The sequence below is a fragment of the Schistocerca gregaria genome, chromosome 2 (assembly GCF_023897955.1).
Source record: "Schistocerca gregaria isolate iqSchGreg1 chromosome 2, iqSchGreg1.2, whole genome shotgun sequence".
Classification (NCBI taxonomy): Eukaryota; Metazoa; Arthropoda; class Insecta; order Orthoptera; family Acrididae; genus Schistocerca; species Schistocerca gregaria.
The window spans coordinates 636,054,484-636,073,026 of NC_064921.1; the positions used below are offsets into that span (position 1 = coordinate 636,054,484).

The 18,543-nt window shown below is 40.4% G+C and overlaps 1 protein-coding gene across 5 annotated transcripts in view; it reads left to right on the top strand.

Annotated features, from left to right (window-relative positions):
• Positions 1-18,543, top strand: part of LOC126334665 (T-cell activation inhibitor, mitochondrial-like) — a 304,598-nt gene that overhangs the window by 241,217 nt on the left and 44,838 nt on the right. For all 5 annotated transcript variants that reach the window (XM_049997127.1, XM_049997128.1, XM_049997126.1 and 2 more), the window contains one exon: positions 17,282-17,413. In XM_049997127.1, the coding sequence (XP_049853084.1) occupies positions 17,282-17,413 (132 nt within the window). The remainder of the gene's footprint in view (positions 1-17,281; positions 17,414-18,543) is intronic.

The following is an 18,543-nucleotide window of genomic DNA, read 5'->3' on the forward strand; positions in this document are numbered from 1 at the left end:
AACGCCTTCCGGAAGTCAAGGAAAATAGCATCTACTTGGGAGCCTGTATCTGATATTTTCTGGCTCTCATGAACAAATGAACTGAGTTGGGTCTCACACGATCGCTGTTTCTGGAATCCATGTTGATTCCTACAGAGTAGATTCTGGGTTTCCAGAAACGACATGATACGTGAGCAAAAAACATGTTCTAAAATTCTGCAACAGATTGACATCAGAGATATAGGTCTATAGTTTAGCGCATCTGCTCAGTGACCCTTCTTGAAGACTGGGACTACCTGTGCTCTTTTCCAATCATTTGGAACCTTCCGTTCCTCTAGAGACTTGTGGTACACCACTGTTAGAAGGGGGGCAAGTTCTTTCGCGTACTCTGTGTAGAATTGAATTGGTATCCCGTCAGGTCCAGTGGACTTTCCTCTGTTGAGTGATTCCAGTTGCTTTTTTGTTCCTTGGACACTTATTTTGATGTCAGCCATTCTTTCGTTTGTGCGAGGATTTAGAGAAGGAACTGCAGTGCAGTCTTCCTCTGTGAAACAGCTTTGTAAAAAGGTGTTTAGTATTTCAGCTTTAAGTGTGTCATCCTCTGTTTCAATGCCATGAAAGTTTCTGTTCTGGACTGTCTGGATATGCTGTTTCGAGCCACTTACTGATTTAACGTAAAACCAGAATTTCCTACGTAAAACCAGAATTTCCTAGGGTTTTTTGTCAAGTCGGTACATAGAATTGTACTTTCGAATTCACTGAACGCTTCACGCATAGCCCTCCTTACACTAACTTTGACATTGTTTAGCTTCTGTTTGTCAGAGAGGTTTTGGCTGTGTTTAAACTTGCAGTTTAGCTCTCTTTGCATTCGCAGTAGTTTCCTAACTTTGTTGTTGAACCAGAGTGGTTTTTTCCTGTCCCTCACAGTTTTACTTGCATGTACCTGTCTAAAATGCCTTTTACGATTGCCTTGAACTTTTTTCTTCCATAAACACTCAACATTGTCAGTGTCAGAACAGAAACTTTCATTTTGATCTGTTAGGTAGTCTGAAATCTGCCTTCTATTTCTCTTGCTAAATAGATAAATCTTCCTCCCTTTTTTTATATTCCTATTTACTTCCATAGTCAGGGATTCTGCAATGGCCTTATGATCACTGATTCCCTGTTCTGCGCTTATAGAGTCGAAAAGTTCGGGTCTGTTTGTTATCAGTAGGTCCAAGATGTTATCTCCACAAGTCGGTTCCCTGTGTAATTGCTCGAGGTAATTTTCGGATTGTGCACTCAGTATAATGTCACTGGATGCTCTGTCCCTACCACCCGTCCTAAACATCTGAGTGTCCCAGTCTATATCTGGTAAATTGAAATCTCCACCTAAGACTATAACATGCTGAGAAAATTTATGTGAAATGTATTCCAGATTCTCAGTTGTTCTGCCACTAATGCTGCTGTGTCAGAAGGTTGGTAATGCAGCTGGGTTATGTCGTCCACAACTCTCAATATTTCAACAGGTAATCGTCTCATCATTTCCGAGGCACAAGTGCAACAAGAGAGTGCTGTGCAAGGACATTTAAACCTTCAGTAGATGAGGGCCATGCCAAAAAAAAGAACCATACTAAGGCATATGCAGCAAAACAACACAGACATGCACACACACCATACCCAACCACACAACCAAAAATGCTGAACATCAGCAGTTATCAATAATGAGTGTCAGTTGCCAGTGGGTAAGCAAGCATCATTAACATTGCCTCTCTGTTGTTTGACCAAGGAGAGAGTAGGATTCCAAGTGGGATTTAAACAAAGACTCTATTTCTATTTATAAAATCAGTTGCAATATTATGAAAAGGGAAGTTGCTACTCACCATATAGCATATATACTGAGTCGCAGATAGGCACAACAAAAAGTCTGTCACAGATAAAGCTTCCGGCCAGTAAGGCCTTTGTTAAAAATGATGAAGGACTTGCTGGCCGAAAGCTTTATTTTTGAAAGTCTTTTTGTCCTGCTTATCTGCGTCTCAGCATGTCTGCTATATGGTGAGTAACAACTTTCCTTTTCATAATATTGTTATAAAATCAGTTCTCAACATCTTCCTTAATATCACTCTCCAAATAGCTACAAGTGTATGCCAGAATCTCTGTGTTGTTGTGTTCCATAGGATGATCACTACCAAGGCAGTGTTGTACAATAGCAGAGCTGTGCGGTTCTAGGCGCTACAGTCTGGAACCGAGCGACCGCTACAGTCACAGGTTCGAATCCTGCCTCAGGCATGGATGTGTGTGATGTCCTTAGGTCAGTTAGGTTAAATTAGTTCTAAGTGACTGATGACCTCAGAAGTTAAGTCACATAGTGCTCAGAGCCATTTGAACCATTTTGCAATAGCAGATTTGCTCAGCTGTTGTAAGTGTGTGTAGTGCGTATGCTCTATATGCAGTCCTGATGTTCTGACCAATGTATGACATATCACAACTGCATGGGATATGGTAGGCACTAGCCTTATGCAAAATAAGACTCTGAAGTTGTTACTTTACCTAGGGACAATGGCAATGCTACAGTTGTGTTAGTCAAACAGGATTGTGTTCGGAAGATGAGTGTTTACTATCTGATCCAGCTTATCACAGAGTCAGTGCTGACCCGACAAAAAGGATTGAGAGGAAGACAAACAATCTCCGGAAGAAATGTTCCTTATCACAACAGACTATCAAGAGCCATTACTCTTATGCACAAGGAAGGGATTCAGCTTAGGCCTACTGTCAGTAACGTTGGTGCTTTGACATACGTGTAGCAAAAAATCATGCTAATCTGTTAAACCCTCTAGTAAGTCAGTGCGTACACCGCATTAGGAACTTGGCAGATTTCTTGTATCAGTTAGAGAGATTGTGCTTTAATGAGTCTGATATTTTATTAAGTTTTAATGTCATCTCTCTCTCTCTCTCTCTCTCTCTCTCTCTCTCTCTCTCTCTCTCTCTCTCTCTCTCTCTCTCTCGCATGTACATTCCTCTGTTTCACTTGTTACAGCTGGTTACAGATTAAGTTTGGTCTTGAATTAACTAAGCTGTTTTGGCATGCAAGAATCTCCACATATATGTTACTCAGTGCCCATTACTATGAGCAGACAGATGGATTTGGATGGGGAGCCTTTCGTCACCTATTATTGCCAATTTTTTTATGGAAGATTATGAGAAATGTGCCCTGGAGCCAGCGATGCTGAAACCTGCATGCCTTATATGAAGCCAACTGTCCCTGATTTGTATCTTCAGGCTGATAATTCTTATCATCTGGCTCAGCATGAAAGTATACTACATACTCGTATTTTGGTTCATATGGGGCACGTCATATCAGACCATGAAAGTTTGTCAGCTGAGTTAGCCTATCTCACTCACCTTTTTCCAGAATGGGTTTAGTGAAAGACAGATAAGATATGTTGTGGTATTGACCAACTGTGAATCGGGTGAGTGGTGACCATAAAGAGGTGACGCTTAAGTCTGTGAACTTGCTGCTTTACTCATGTAGCATTTTGAACAGAGTTGGTTGTATTCTGCAGGAACAAGACATGAAATGTGCTTTTCAGCCACCATAGAAGATTATGGCCCTTAGCCTTTGTAAAGAGTGACCTCGGTTTCTGCAACACTGGTATCTACCACAACTCTTGCAGGTTGTGGCATATCATACAGGGGTTATTTTTTTAACATATGGCTTACAGAATTATAGGTGACAATTACATATGTTAAACTGATACAAAATCAGACAAAATAATATGACACAGAGAAAGTACGTAACGAAAGCTGGAGAACCAGGAGTAGCTAAAAGAGCTTGAGATAACCATTTTCCATCATAGCTGGAAATGGAATGACACCAGCCAGTTTATTACTGCTGATGTTGTGTCGACAATCTCTTCCCAAATACCCATGAATTTTCTTTCTGAGCAGTCACGTAAAATGTGCCCCAGCATTTGTTCCAGTGTTTTGAAGCCACATTGGTCTGCACTGGTTATTCTCCATATATATGTAGTGTTGCTTTTGTCATGGTGTGGCCAGTTCTGACACAACTGTTGGAGCTTCATATTTTTCTTGGTAGGTTCACTCCCAGTTACTGGAAGGTCAGGTCTCTCTTACCTAACTTCTTATGTCCACAGAAGGGTATCCATGGATTTATGTGTTCTTCTCTTAAATCATAGCTTTCTGGGCCTTTGTTTATCCAGATTGATTCTCTAGATTTTAATCAGGTGCATGGTAAATTGATCAGTATTTCATGAAATGGTAAGATATTTTATGAAGGCACAACTTCACCTAGGCTTGCACTGCTTCATCACTATCAATGTGAAGTCCTTGAAGATGTTCAGTGAATTGTGGAAACAGATCAAAATCAGATGGGTCCAAATCAAGAATGTGTGGACAAAGGGAACCCAAGGCATTAGATTGTTACAGATGTTGCAGCACTTATATCAGTGTGAAGTCCTTTAAATTATGGAAACAGATGAAAATAAGATGGGGTCAAGTCAGGACTGTATAGATGATGAACAATGATAGCTACCCAAGGTGTCGGATTGTTGCAGATGTTGCAGGACTTGTATGTGGTCTGGCATTGTCATACCGAAGGAATGTGTGCTCCTTGTGTGGATGAACTCTTCGAATTCAAAACTTAGTTACAGGATGCTGTTTCTCATAGTTCGTTATACCCCACCATCTTACACACTATAATTTGGAGCTGTCTATCAGGAGAGGGCTGCAAATATATAGACATGAAGAATAAAGATGTAGAATTTCAATAACCTTTGTTTTATTTAGAAAGCTTTAATAGCTATCACATAAAAAATTCAGAGGCTTTACTTCCCAGCAAGCCATCATGTTTTGAATGTGAAACAACGGATTTAGTGTGGCTGTCCCTGGCCTGGCAACAATGGCTGCATTTTATCATTTTACAGACTGATTTCGATATCTGTGTAGCTTGAAAATACACAAGAAGCGCCGGCCGCGGTGGTCTTGCGGTTCTAGGTGCACAGTCCGGAACCATGAGACTGCTACGGTCGCAGGTTCGAATCCTGCCTTGGGCATGGATGTGTGTGATGTCCTTAGGTTAGTTAGGTTTAAGTAGATCTAAGTTCTAGGGGACTGATGACCACAGCAGTTGAGTCCCATAGTGCTCAGAGCCATTTTTTTACACAAGAAACAAAAATAGCTAATACTGAGAAATCATGAAATAAAGTGTTTATTTAAAAAATTAAAACAGCCCCTGTAGGACGACGACTTTCATGAAGAAAATTGAGGCACCTGTGGAACCATATATACAGGAGATCTACTAACATGAAAGGAGAAATAGGTGTCTTCAGAACACTATGAACAAAAAACACTGAAAACAATGTCTACACTGCTGTTGTTGTGGTTTTCAGTCCTGAGACTCGTTTGATGCAGCTCTCCATGCTACTCTATCCTGTGCAAGCTTCTTCATCTCCCAGTACCTACTGCAACCTACATCCTTCTGAATCTGCTTACTGTATTCATCTCTTGGTCTCCCTCTACGATTTTTACCCTCCACGGTGCCCTCCAATACTAAATTGGTTATCCCTTGATGCATCAGAACATGTCCTACCAACCGATCCCTTCTTCTCGTCAAGTTGTGCCACAAACTTCTCTTCTCCCCAATCCTATTCAGTACTTTCTCATTAGTTATGTGATCTACCCATTTAATCTTCAGCATTCTTCTGTAGCACCACATTTCAAAAGCTTCTATTCTCTTCTTGTCCAAACTATTTATCGTCCATGTTTCACTTCCATACATGGCTACACTCCATTCAAATACTTTCAGAAACGACTTCCTGACACTTAAATCTATACTCGATGTTAACATATTTCTCTTTTTCAGAAACGCTTTCCTTGCCATTGCCAGTCTACATTTTATATCCTCTCTACTTCGACCATCATCAGTTATTTTGCTCCCCAAATAGCAAAACTCATTTACTACTTTAAGTGTCTCATTTCCTAATCTAATACCCTCAACATCACCCGACTTAATTCGACTACATTCCATTATCCTCGTTTTGCTTTTGTTGATGTTCATTTTATATCCTCCTTTCAAGACACTGTCCATTCCGTTCAACTGCTCTTCCAAGTCCTTTGCTGTCTCTGACAGAATTAGAATGTCATCAGCGAACCTCAAAGTTTTTATTTCTTCTCCATGGATTTTAATACCTACTCTGAATTTTTCTTTTGTTTCCTTTACTGCTTGCTCAATATACATATTGAATAACATTGGGGAGAGGCTACAACCCTGTTGTATTCCCTTCCCAAAAACTGCTTCCCTTTCATGTCCCTCGAATCTTATAACTGCCATCTGGTTTCTGTACAAATTGTAAATAGCCTTTCGCTCCCTGTTATTCACCCCTGCCACCTTCAGAATTTGAAGGAGAGTATTCCAGTCAACATTGTCAAAAGCTTTCTCTAAGTCTACAAATGCTAGAAACGTATGTTTGCCTTTCCTTAATCTTTCTTCTAAGATAAGTCGTAGAGTCAGTATTGCCTCATGTGTTCCAGTATTTCTACGGAATCCAAACTGATCTTCCCCGAGGTTGGCTTCTACTAGTTTTTCCATTCGTCTGTAAAGAATTTGTGTTAGTATTTTGCAGCTGTGACTTATTAAACTGATAGTTCGGTAATTTTCACATCTGTCAACACCTGCTTTCTTTGGGATTGGAATTATTATATTCTTCTTGAAGTCTGAGAGGGTATTTCGCCTGTCTCATACATCTTGCTCACCAGATGGTAGAGTTTTGCAAGGACTGGCTGTCCAGAGGCCGTCAGTAGTTCCAATGGAATGTTGTCAACTCCGGGGGCCTTGTTTCGACTCAGGTCTTTCAGTGCTCTGTCAAACTCTACACGCAGTATCGTATCTCCCATTTCATCTTCATCTACATCCTCTTCCATTTCCATAATATTGTCCTCAAGTATATCGCCCTTGTATAGACCCTCTAAATACTCCTTCCACCTTTCTGCTTTATCTTCTTTGCTTAGAACTGGGTTTCCATCCGAGCTCTTGATGTTCATACAAGTGGTTCTCCTATCTCCAAAGGTCTCTTTAATTTTCCTGTAGGCAGTATCTATCTTACCCCTAGTGAGATAAGCCTCTACATCCTTACATTTGTTCTCTATCCATCCCTGCTTAGCCATTTTGCACTTCCTGTCGATCTCATTTTTGAGACGTCTGTATTCCTTTTTGCCTGCTTCATTTACTGCATTTTTATATTTTCTCCTTTCATCAATTAAATTCAATATTTCTTCTGTCACCCAAGCATTTCTACTAGCCCTCGTCTTTTTACCTACTTGATCCTGTGCTGCCTTCACTACTTCATCCCTCAAAGCTACCCATTCTTCTTCTACTGTATTTCTTTCCCCCATTCCTGTCAATTGCTCCCTTATGCTCTCCCTGAAACTCTGTACAACCTCTGGTTCTTTCAGTTTATCCAGGTCCCATCTCCTTAAATTCCCACCTTTTTGCAGTTTCTTCAGTTTTAATCTACAGGTCATAACCAATAGATTGTGGTCAGAGTCTACACTATGTCACCCTTAAGCAGAGCAATCATACCATCTGTAGTAATCACACATAACAATGAAAATATCATCTGATTACTGTAATGTCAATATAATCACTGTTGACACTTAAGCAGTGAAAGCAAAAAGTGTCAGTTTGCACTAAGTCAAGACAGAGAAAATACAGCGTAATGATTAGAGGCTCACCAAGCTTTGTGTGGGCCGTATTGAAGACCCCTACAGGTTATCAGAATACTCATATGAGAATTATCAAGGTATAATTATTAGAAGCAATCAGTAAAGGAAACAAAAGAAAAATTTGGAGTAGGTATTAAAATCCGTGGAGAAGAAATAAAGACTATGAGGTTCACCGATGACATTGAAATTCTGTCAGAGACAGCAAAGGACTTGGAAGAGCAGTTGAATGGAATGGACAGTGTCTTGAAAGGAGGATATAAGATGAACATCAACAAAAGCAAAACGAGGATAATGGAATGTAGTCGAATTAAGTCTGGTCATGCTGAGGGAATTAGATTAGGAAATGAGACACTTAAAGTAGTAAAGGAGTTTTGCTATTTGGGGAACAAAATAACTGATGATGGTCGAAGTAGAGAGGATATGAAATGTAGACTGGCAATGGCAAGGAAAGCGTTTCTGAAGAAGAAAAATATGTTAACATCGAGTATAGATTTAAGTGTCAGGATGTCATTTCTGAAAGTATTTGTATGGAATGTAGCCATGTATGGAAGTGAAACATGGACGATAAATAGTTTGGACAAGAAGAGAATAGAAGCTTTCGTCATATGGTGCTACAGAAGAATGCTGAAGATTAGATGGGTAGATCACATAACTAATGAAGAAGTATTGAATAGGATTGGGGAGAAGAGAAGTTTGTGGCACAATTTGACGAGAAGAAGGGATCGGTTGGTAGACCATGTTCTGAGGCATCAAGGGATCACCAATTTAGTATTGGAGGGCAGCTGGGAGGGTAAAAATTGTAGAGGGAGACCAAGAGATGAACACACTAAGCAGATTCAGAAGGATGTAGGTTACAGTAGGTACTGGGAGATGAAGAAGCTTGCACAGGATAGAGTAGCATGGAGAGCTGCATCAAACCAGTGTCAGGACTGAAGACCACAACAACAACAATTATTAGAACATACACACATCAAAAAAAGTTTTGCATCATCCCAGTTCCCAGAACTCCTGCAGATAGACGTTGAGTGTGGATATTGTATCACAGACACAATCCCTTTGACTGTTCAGAGATGTCACTAAACCTGCCGAAAGATGTAAACAACCATGCATTAGCAGCACCTATTAGACGGAAGGGATCTGACAGACGATTGATTCCAGAAAGGAGGTACATGGCTCGTGTTGTCTATAGATGGTCAGTACTGCGGTTTGATTGTGTCTGCATTGTACTTTGTGCCAGGAAGAGCTCTGAACAGTGGAAGTGTCCAGGCATCTTGGAGTGAACCAAAGCGATGTTTTTCAGACATGGAGGAGATACAGACAGACAGGAACTGTCGATGTCATGCCTTGCTCGGGTCATCACTACCTACGGATTATGGCTCGGAGGAACCCTGAAACCAAAGCCACCATGTTGAATAATGCTTTTCGTGTATCCGCAGGACACCATGCTACGACTCAAACTGTGCGCAATAGGCTGCACAATGTGCAGCTTGACGCGGGACGTCCATGGCGAGGTCCATCTTTGCAACCATGACGCCATGCAGCATGGTAGAGATGGGCCCAACAACATCCCGAATTGACCACTCAGGACTGGCATCATGTTCTCTTCACCGATGAGTGTCATATATGTCTTCAACCAGACAATCATCAGAGATGTGTTTGGAGGCAACCTAGTCAGGCTGAACGCCTGAGACACTGTCCAGCGAGTGCAGAAAGGTGGACGTTCCCTGCTGTTTTAGGGTAGCATTATGTGGGACCGACGTATACCATTGGTGGTCATGGAAGGTGTCGTAATGGCTGTACGATACATGAATGCTATTGTCTGACTGATAGTGCAACCATATCGGCAGCATATTGGTGAGGGATTCGCCTTCATGGATGAAAATTCGCGCCCTCATCATGCACATCTTGTGAATGACTTCCTTCAGGATAATGACATCGCTTGACTAGAGTGGCCAGTATGTTCTCCAGACGTGAACCCTATTGTACATGCCTGGGATGGATTTAGAAGGGCTGTTTATGGATGATATAACCCACCAACCACTTTGAGGGATCAACGTCAAATAGCCGTTGAGGAGAGGGACAATCTGGACCAACAGTGCCTTGATGAACTTGTGGGTAGTATGCCATGACGAATACAGGCATGCATCAATGCAAGAGAGCATGCTACTGGGTCTTAGAGGTACCTGTGTGTACAGCAATCTGGACCACCACCTCTGTACGGTGGTACAACATTCAATGTGTGGTTTTCAGGAGCAATAAAAAGGGTGGAAATGATGTTTATGTCGATCACTATTCACAGTTTCTATACATGTTCCGGAACTCTTGGGACCAAGGTAATGCAAAAAAATTTTTTGATGTGTGTATTTCTACATTAATTCTAGCAGCTGAATATAGCTCAATCATTGATGCCAATTTTAATTTCAAACCATCTACTGATGACATGCATAATGTGTTTCGAACTATTCTGACTCTTGTGTTGCCTGCCTTGTGAAATTCACCAGAGCTGTGATGCTCAATAATCAGAACTGAATGCAGGTGCACACAAATCTTATCACTATTGTGGGGGATTGATTTCTTCTTTGAAGTATGCTATTAATTGGGATTAATCTCTTCTCAGTAGCATGTTTCTCAGTACAGTAATTAGTGAAATACGTAGGGAGTTCAGAAAGTAAGTTACACATCATTCAACATGAAGACCATTGCACAAGAGCATGGTGCATTGTCAAAAGAGGGTACATGATCTAGATTTCCTGCAGTCACAGTTCTGCTATGATGAGGGTGACAGGTGCCTCACACTGTGTGATTGAAATTGTGTAGGAACAAGAAACAAACTCCAAAGTTGAAGTACATGGAACAGTATAGTTCTTGTGGGCAAAGTGTCTAAACTGTGCTCAGATTCGCCATGAAATTCTGAAAGTATATGCATCAGATTCAGTGTCTCATCCAATTGTAGTGAAAGAGTGCCAATAGTTTGACCGAGGCTACACAGACATGAGTAATATTGAGCCATCATGCCATCCAGATCTTTTACAGCAAGCTGAAAGAACATTGAGATGGGGAGTGGGGGGAGGGGATTTTTCAACAATGAGAATATTCACAGAGCAATTCTTGAATAGCGCCTTGGCCAAGGAGCAAATTTCTATTGTTGGGGTAGAACGTTCAATTGCTTACAGAGACTTGGCAACTATGTTCAAAAATAGTGTTATGTATGTGTGTCACTTTGAAGCATACTGCAGTATTCAGTAAAAGTTACATAGCCTGCCATAATAATATGCAACTTACTTTTAAGGCCCCTTGTAACATAGTGTTTGATGTGCTGAAGGACACAGTAATACCTGCTTTAAGACGACATTTATTTCAAAAGTATTAGTGTGGTTTTTGCACTTCTAATGACTTCCTAGTGCATGTTGTGTCATAGTAAAAATTTTCAGTTATGAATAAAAAATGTCGTGGGACTAGGGCCTCCCGTTGGGTAGACTGTTCGCTGGGTCCAAGTCTTTCGAGTTGATACCACTTCGGTGATTTGTGCGTCGATGGGGATGAAATGATGATGAGTAGGACGACACAACAGCCAGTCCCTGGCAAAATCTCTGACCCAGCCGAGAATAAAACCCCGGGCCCTTAGGATTGACATTCTGCCCCGCTGACCACTCAGCTACCGGGGGCGGACAATTATGAATGACATAGCTAAAAAACACTCACACACTAAAGTATTGGAGTGCTGATTGCAGAATATGTGTTGAGGGAAATCATTTTGAGCATCTGGCTTAGAACTTTGTCTTGGCTTCAAACCAGAGACTGGGATTGTTTCGGGGTAAAATTTTGCAACTAGGGAACTGTGCTTGCACCCCATGTGCATTGCTGGCTACTTTCACCAGTTGAGCCAACTGTCTAAAGAAAATATTTTAGCCATTCATTTTGTATTCATAGCAATAACAGAGTACCTAGTCAGAAGAATTTATATCAGTAAGCTCGTGACGTAGTTATGAATCTACAGCCATTTCTGATGATTTTTTGTGGGAGTAATATAGCAGTTTACAGCAGAGCAGTTTACATGATTATTGATAAGTAATATGCATACTAGCACGAAAAAGCCATGGACACTCAGTAATAAATAGTGTAGAATGGTTACAGTTGTGTTATCTGCTGGCTCCATTGAATAAACTCAAAGTGATGTAAGAAAACCATGGAAACTTAAATCTGGATGGCTGGACAGAGTGAACCCAATCCAAATATTAGGTCAGTACCCTAACAGCTTCACTACCTCATTTGGTTTGGACTATTATACAGTTTTCTTTGTTTTACATGCAAATAGCTTATGATGACTAATAACATAAAAATATAGTTCTGCTCTTTATTGCCGCACACACGAAGGACACCTATTGATAATTTCTGGACCGTGAAACTGTTCCTATGCCCCTTGTGATGACTACAGCCTGTTTGGACAACCAATATAAGTATGCTCCATGTTTACTGTACTCCATGTCTACCTCTATCACTTGAAAAAACTGTCAGCAAGGCATTATTATGATGAACTGTAGATCCTGAAACATGACTTTCTTGCAAAAACCGTTATATACGGAAATGCAACAGTGTGTTGTAGTTAACGCCTGTCATTATTACCCCCAACTCTGAGTACTCCAAGTAATCTTTTACTGCAGAATATGGGTTAGTTATGAGGGACTTTTTAACTGCCTTTCTGAAAAGATGAATTTTAGTAATTTCTTTAATTTCCATGGGAAATTTATGATTCAATTTGATTACCAAATAGAAAATGCTGTTTTGAACTTTTTGTTTGTTTTTCCTTGGTAAGGGTAAGCCCATATTACCTTTTCTCTTGTTATGTATAGAACTGTTAGCGAAATACTCAGCAATGTTACCTCTGATATGCACCATAGATTGGTAGGTGTGTTTACTTGGTGCAGTAAGAATGTCCACTGACTTACAGTGAGCCCAATTACTGCTTCTAGTTATTATTCTGATGATCTCTTTCTGAAGTTAAAAAATGTGTGTCCATGTTTCATGCCTTCAGTCCTCAGAAAAGAAACCAAGAATAGTAAGAATAGTACAGGCTGTTCAACAGAGGAGTTTCTGATTTCAAAATTAAATATCTTGAAAACTAAGATTGAGAGATGAATGCAAGAACAGCATGTATATAGTGAAAGCTGTATAATTTGATACAGAAGTTTCGAAATAGTTTGAAACCCTCTTAAAAGATGGCACTGTAGTCAAAATGCACAGTTCCTATAAATAGTGGGATGTAGCTCAGAACGATCAGTTCAACTGTCAAAAAATGAAAGGAGGTTAGCGTACTGAAGAAAGAGCTTGAAATTGTGTACTCCATTGAACAAAATGTGTTTTTGGCACTGGAATACCACACGTTAGAACACAGTCCTATAGTAACAAGGCAAAGTTTTCAAACACGATTTAGTGTTCCAAAAAGGTCCAATGTGACATCCATTCGCAAACTCATTGTCAAATTCCAATGGACAGGTAGCATGGCTGATGATTTAGCAGGACCCAGGTGAACTGTAGTTACTCATGAAAATGTCGACATGGTTTCTGAAATTATTCAGCAAAATCCAAGGAAATCTATCTGAAGAAATGCAGCAGCAACTGCTTTGAAGCATTCCAGAGTGCAGAAAATACTGAGACAGAGACTACCATGTTTCCATTCAAAATCCAAAGCCATAAGGCCATCCATACCTGTACGAGCAGTGCGACAGAGGGGTGACTGCAAACCAGATTCTCAAAACAATTGGTAATGAAGGATTTGATGTTGGCTGTGTCTGGTTCACAGATGGAGCACACTTTCACTTGAATGAAGTTATGAATAAACAAAACTGGTGAATTTGGGGTTCTGAAAATCCACATTTGTTTGTAGCAAAACCACTGTAATCTCTCAAAGGTACTCTTTTGGCTGCAGTATGCAGAAGAGACATTATTGGCCATTTTTCCATGTGACATATGATCACCAATGAACATTATGTTGCAATTTTGGAAAGTTTGTCTCACACAAATAACCTTAGAGGATCAACCTTGCAACAAGTGGTTCATGCAAGATGGGCCAGACCACAACGCACCAAACAGGTGTTTTGCTTTCATGAGGAATACTTTGGGAATAAAGTCGTTGTAATGGATTACTGCAAATTTAGTGGTGCAGGGATGGATTTGTCTCTATTTTCCCCCAATCCGACTCCTTGTGGCTACTTTTTGTGGGGTTCATTGAAAGACACAGTTTACTGGAACCAGCTTACCTTGTTGAACATGCTTCAGTTGGCGATCTGTGTGGCTTGTGAATCTATTTATGTACTGACACTGCAGTATGTGATGGTAAATTTCGTTGTTCATCAGCATCATCTTTTAATGCGAGTGGACAACATTTCCAAAAGCTTGTGATATGAGTGCAATGACTGTTTGCAGGGGATGCGTTTAATTATGGGTTCTGATACTGTATGAGGTGCACAGCATACGGTACCATCTGTTAGCAGCTTTTCAAACTACTTGGAAACTTCTGTATGAATTTCACAATAAACATGCCTCATTTTGCACTCATATATTAGTCTTAGTTTTTAAGATATCTAATCTTGAAATCAGGATCCCCTTCACTAGACACACTGTATGTCACCAAGAGATACTGGCTTTTACAAATGGATGATAAAATGCTAATTGCATAACATGCTGATGACATTATTTTTGCCATTATAATCTGTGCTCATCCCATGTTGACTGATTATGAGTATTCATACCTAAAAACTTTGTGCTTGTCACACAGTCTATAGTTTTTTCACCTATTCCTAATGTGATGGAGTTGTTTTCCCTCTTTGTATTGAAGTACATATTGTTATATTAAAAACAAAGATTCCAAGACTTACCAAGCGGGAAAGCGCCGGCAGACAGGCACATGAACAAAACACACAAACACACACACAGAATTACGAGCTTTCGCAACTGGCAGTTGCTTCGTCAGGAAGGAAGGAAGGAGAGGGAAAAATGAAAGGATGTGGGTTTTAAGGGAGAGGGTAAGGAGTCATTCTAATCCCGGGAGCGGAAAGACTTCCCTTAGGGGAAAAAAAAAGGACAGGTGTACACTCGCACACACACACACACACACACACATATATCCATCCGCACATACACAGACACAAGCAGACATATTTAAGGCAAAGAGACTCTTTGCCTTAAATATGTCTGCTTGTGTCTGTGTATGTGCGGATGGATATGTGTGTGTGTGTGTGTGTGCGAGTGTACACCTGTCCTTTTTTTTTCCCCTAAGGGAAGTCTTTCCGCTCCCGGGATTAGAATGACTCCTTACCCTCTCCCTTAAAACCCACATCCTTTCATTTTTCCCTCTCCTTCCTTCCTTCCTGACGAAGCAACTGCCAGTTGCGAAAGCTCGTAATTCTGTGTGTGTGTTTGTGTGTTTTGTTCATGTGCCTGTCTGCCGGCGCTTTCCCGCTTGGTAAGTCTTGGAATCTTTGTTTTTAATATATTTTTCCCATGTGGAAGTTTCTTTCTGTTTTAGTACATATTGTTAATTTTTTAAATGTTCAGTCTATTATTTAATGCCCAACAGTAAATATTCTAGAGGGTTTCTTTTGCTTTCCCTAATAGGAGCCCTGGTCTTATATCAGTGACTATGGTGTTGTTGTCACTACCAAAGAGAACTTTTTCTCCAAGTCTTGCACTATGTAGGAAGTCATTCATATATATTAAGAATAGGAGCAGACAATATATACTTTCCTGAGCAATACCTATGTTTGTGTTTCTTGTCTGACAACTACTTAAAAACTTTACCGAGTGAGGTGGCACAGTGGTTAGCACACTGGACTCGCATTCGGGAGGACGACGGTTCAATCCCGTCTCCGGCCATCCTGATTTAGGTTTTCCGTGATTTCCCTAAATCGTTTCAGGCAAATGCCGGGATGGTTCCTTTGAAAGGGCACGGCCGATTTCCTTCCCAATCCTCCCCTAACCCGAGCTTGCGCTCCGTCTCTAATGACCTCGTTGTTGACGGGACGTTAAACACTAACCACCACCACCACCACCACCACCACTTAAAAACTTATCACCAATAGACATGTGGACTGTGTCTACTTTTTGCACACTCCTTTCCAAGCAAGACTGGAAGCAGCACTCTCTCAGTATTTCTCTTGCATCTAGGGCTTCTAGCTTGTTTTACAGTATTTTATGGCCAACGGTGTCAAAAGCCATGCGCATGTCTAAGAATATACCTGTCAAGAGCTTCAGGTACCACTATAGTGAACTCAGTGATGGCCAGTATTGTACTTCTGACACTTCAGAAACCAAACTATGCTTGTTTAATCCTCCTTGTCATGGGGGTGAATATGACTCCATAAGCACACTGACAATATATTTATCTGCCTTGTTTTCCAAAGTATTGTTTTCAAAATACATGACTTTGGCCCTATGAGTCACTTGCATCCAGTGACGTTTCATTCATTTTTATATTTACAACAAATTAAAGTTTATTCATAGTTTTTGCATTGAGTACCATGGAGGTCAGTATGACCCCAGCTTAAATTGTTTGTTTATTTCTTGAATGTAACATTTGTGAAAATAGAGTGATGAATGTTATATTTAACAGCTGTTATACAAAAAATTTGCAGCAGCGAAAATATTATTTCCTACTTATTTTTGTGCTCGTTGTTAGGGTTTCTTGGATCAGCTGTTGTACATCTTCCTAGTATCACTGTGGTCAATATAAACCTTTAAGCACATTATAAAATCATATATCCCTTGTTTTCAAAGCTATTTTTTTCTAAATATACTTTTTTCAGTTTCATATTTACAACACATTATAATTTATTTTATGTCTTTAATGATGAGTATGACTGGGGGCCAATATGACCACAATTTAAATTTATTTTTGTTTCTTGAATATAGTATGTGTGAAAATAGAATCCTTAATGTTACACTGAAAATTGTAATTTGCATTTTGATGTTAGTTCTTTAAAGTATTATGAATATACCTCCTGTAAATTACTAGAGGTCTATATGACCCCAGTGGTACTAAGTGAGAGAAAAAAATATTACCAGTAGGATGGTTAAAGGGGCTATATGTATATTAGCACAGTGTATGCCAGACAGCCATGCGCTTCATGTTCATTGTACTACTTTTATTACATTGTTTGCCTGGGTCATTTACCAATGCTTGGTTGTTCTCCATACAAAATAATAAGGGCATAGTTTAGTCATCAGAAAAAATGTGGGGCGACGACATCCATCTGATTTACCCCTTTGATACTGCACTGGTTCTATGTTGTCATTTATCACTTTTGTGGCCCTGTGTATATAATGATACTGTTATATGTCAAAGTAAACACTTTTACCTGTTTGAATAATTTCTGTACAAGCTCCTGAGCATTTTAGTCATGGGAATTTTCCAAAATTAGTGTATGAAACTAATGTCTTCATGCGTGTGAATTGTGTTTTTGTATACACTTCAGTTTTTATCATAAACAAATTGATCGTAGCGATGATGATGATGATGATGATGATGATGATGATGATGATGATGATGATGATGTTGGTGTAATAGTTGTTCCTATTTATCACCCAGGGAAGCAGGCCCATTGATGCTGTCTCCTACTGGGCAGTTCATAGTTCCTGCATCATGCCCTGGTTTTCTTGTTGTCAATTTTATAGACGGAAACATGGAAAAAGCTGAACAACTCCTTGTCTGCTACCAACAGTAAGTAATTTCATTTACATTTAGCTCTCCTCATTTGTTTCACTTTGGACACTAAACTGAATTTTTGTCCGAGTTCAGAAATTTTATAGTTAAAGATACATTCTCCTGTATTCCACTTTATTTCGTATGCAGAAAGATTACATGATAAGATCTCAAATTGAATATCTTAAGGATCAAGAATATTTATGCTTCCAGAATGAGATTTTCACTTTGCAGCGGAGTGTGCGCTGATATGAAACTTCCTGGCAGATTAAAACTGTGTGCCCGACCGAGAGTCGAACTCGGGACCTTTGCCTTTCGCGGGCAAGTGCTCTACCATCTGAGCTACCGAAGCACGACTCACGCCCGGTACTCACAGCTTTACTTCTGCCAGTATCCGTCTCCTACCTTCCAAACTTTACAGAAGCTCTCCTGCGAACCATGCAGAACTAGCACTCCTTTCAGGAGTTTCATATCAGCGCCCACTCCGCTGCAGAGTGAAAATCTCATTCTGGAAACATCCCCCAGGCTGTGGCTAAGCCATGTCTCCGCAATATCCTTTCTTTCAGGAGTGCTAGTTCTGCAAGGTTCGCAGGAGAGCTTCTGTAAAGTTTGGAAGGTAGGAGACGGATACTGGCAGAAGTAAAGCTGTGAGTACCGGGCGTGAGTCGTGCTTCGGTAGCTCAGATGGTAGAGCACTTGCCCGCGAAAGGCAAAGGTCCCGAGTTCGACTCTCGGTCGGGCACACAGTTTTAATCTGCCAGGAAGTTTCATATCAGCGCACACTCTGCTGCAGAGTGAAAATCTCATTCTGGAAACATCCCCCAGGCTGTGGCTAAGCCATGTCTCCGCAATATCCTTTCTTTCAGGAGTGCTAGTTCTGCATGGTTCGCAGGAGAGCTTCTGTAAAGTTTGGAAGGTAGGAGACGGATACTGGCAGAAGTAAAGCTGTGAGTACCAGGCGTGAGTCGTGCTTCGGTAGCTCAGATGGTAGAGCACTTGCCCGCGAAAGGCAACGGTCCTGAGTTCGAGTCTCGGTCGGGCACACAGATTTAATCTGCCAGGAAGTTTCAAGAATATTTATGTCTTATTAAAACTGAAAACATGGAATCATTTGCAGACCACAAGGTTTATATTTTGTAAATAAAATG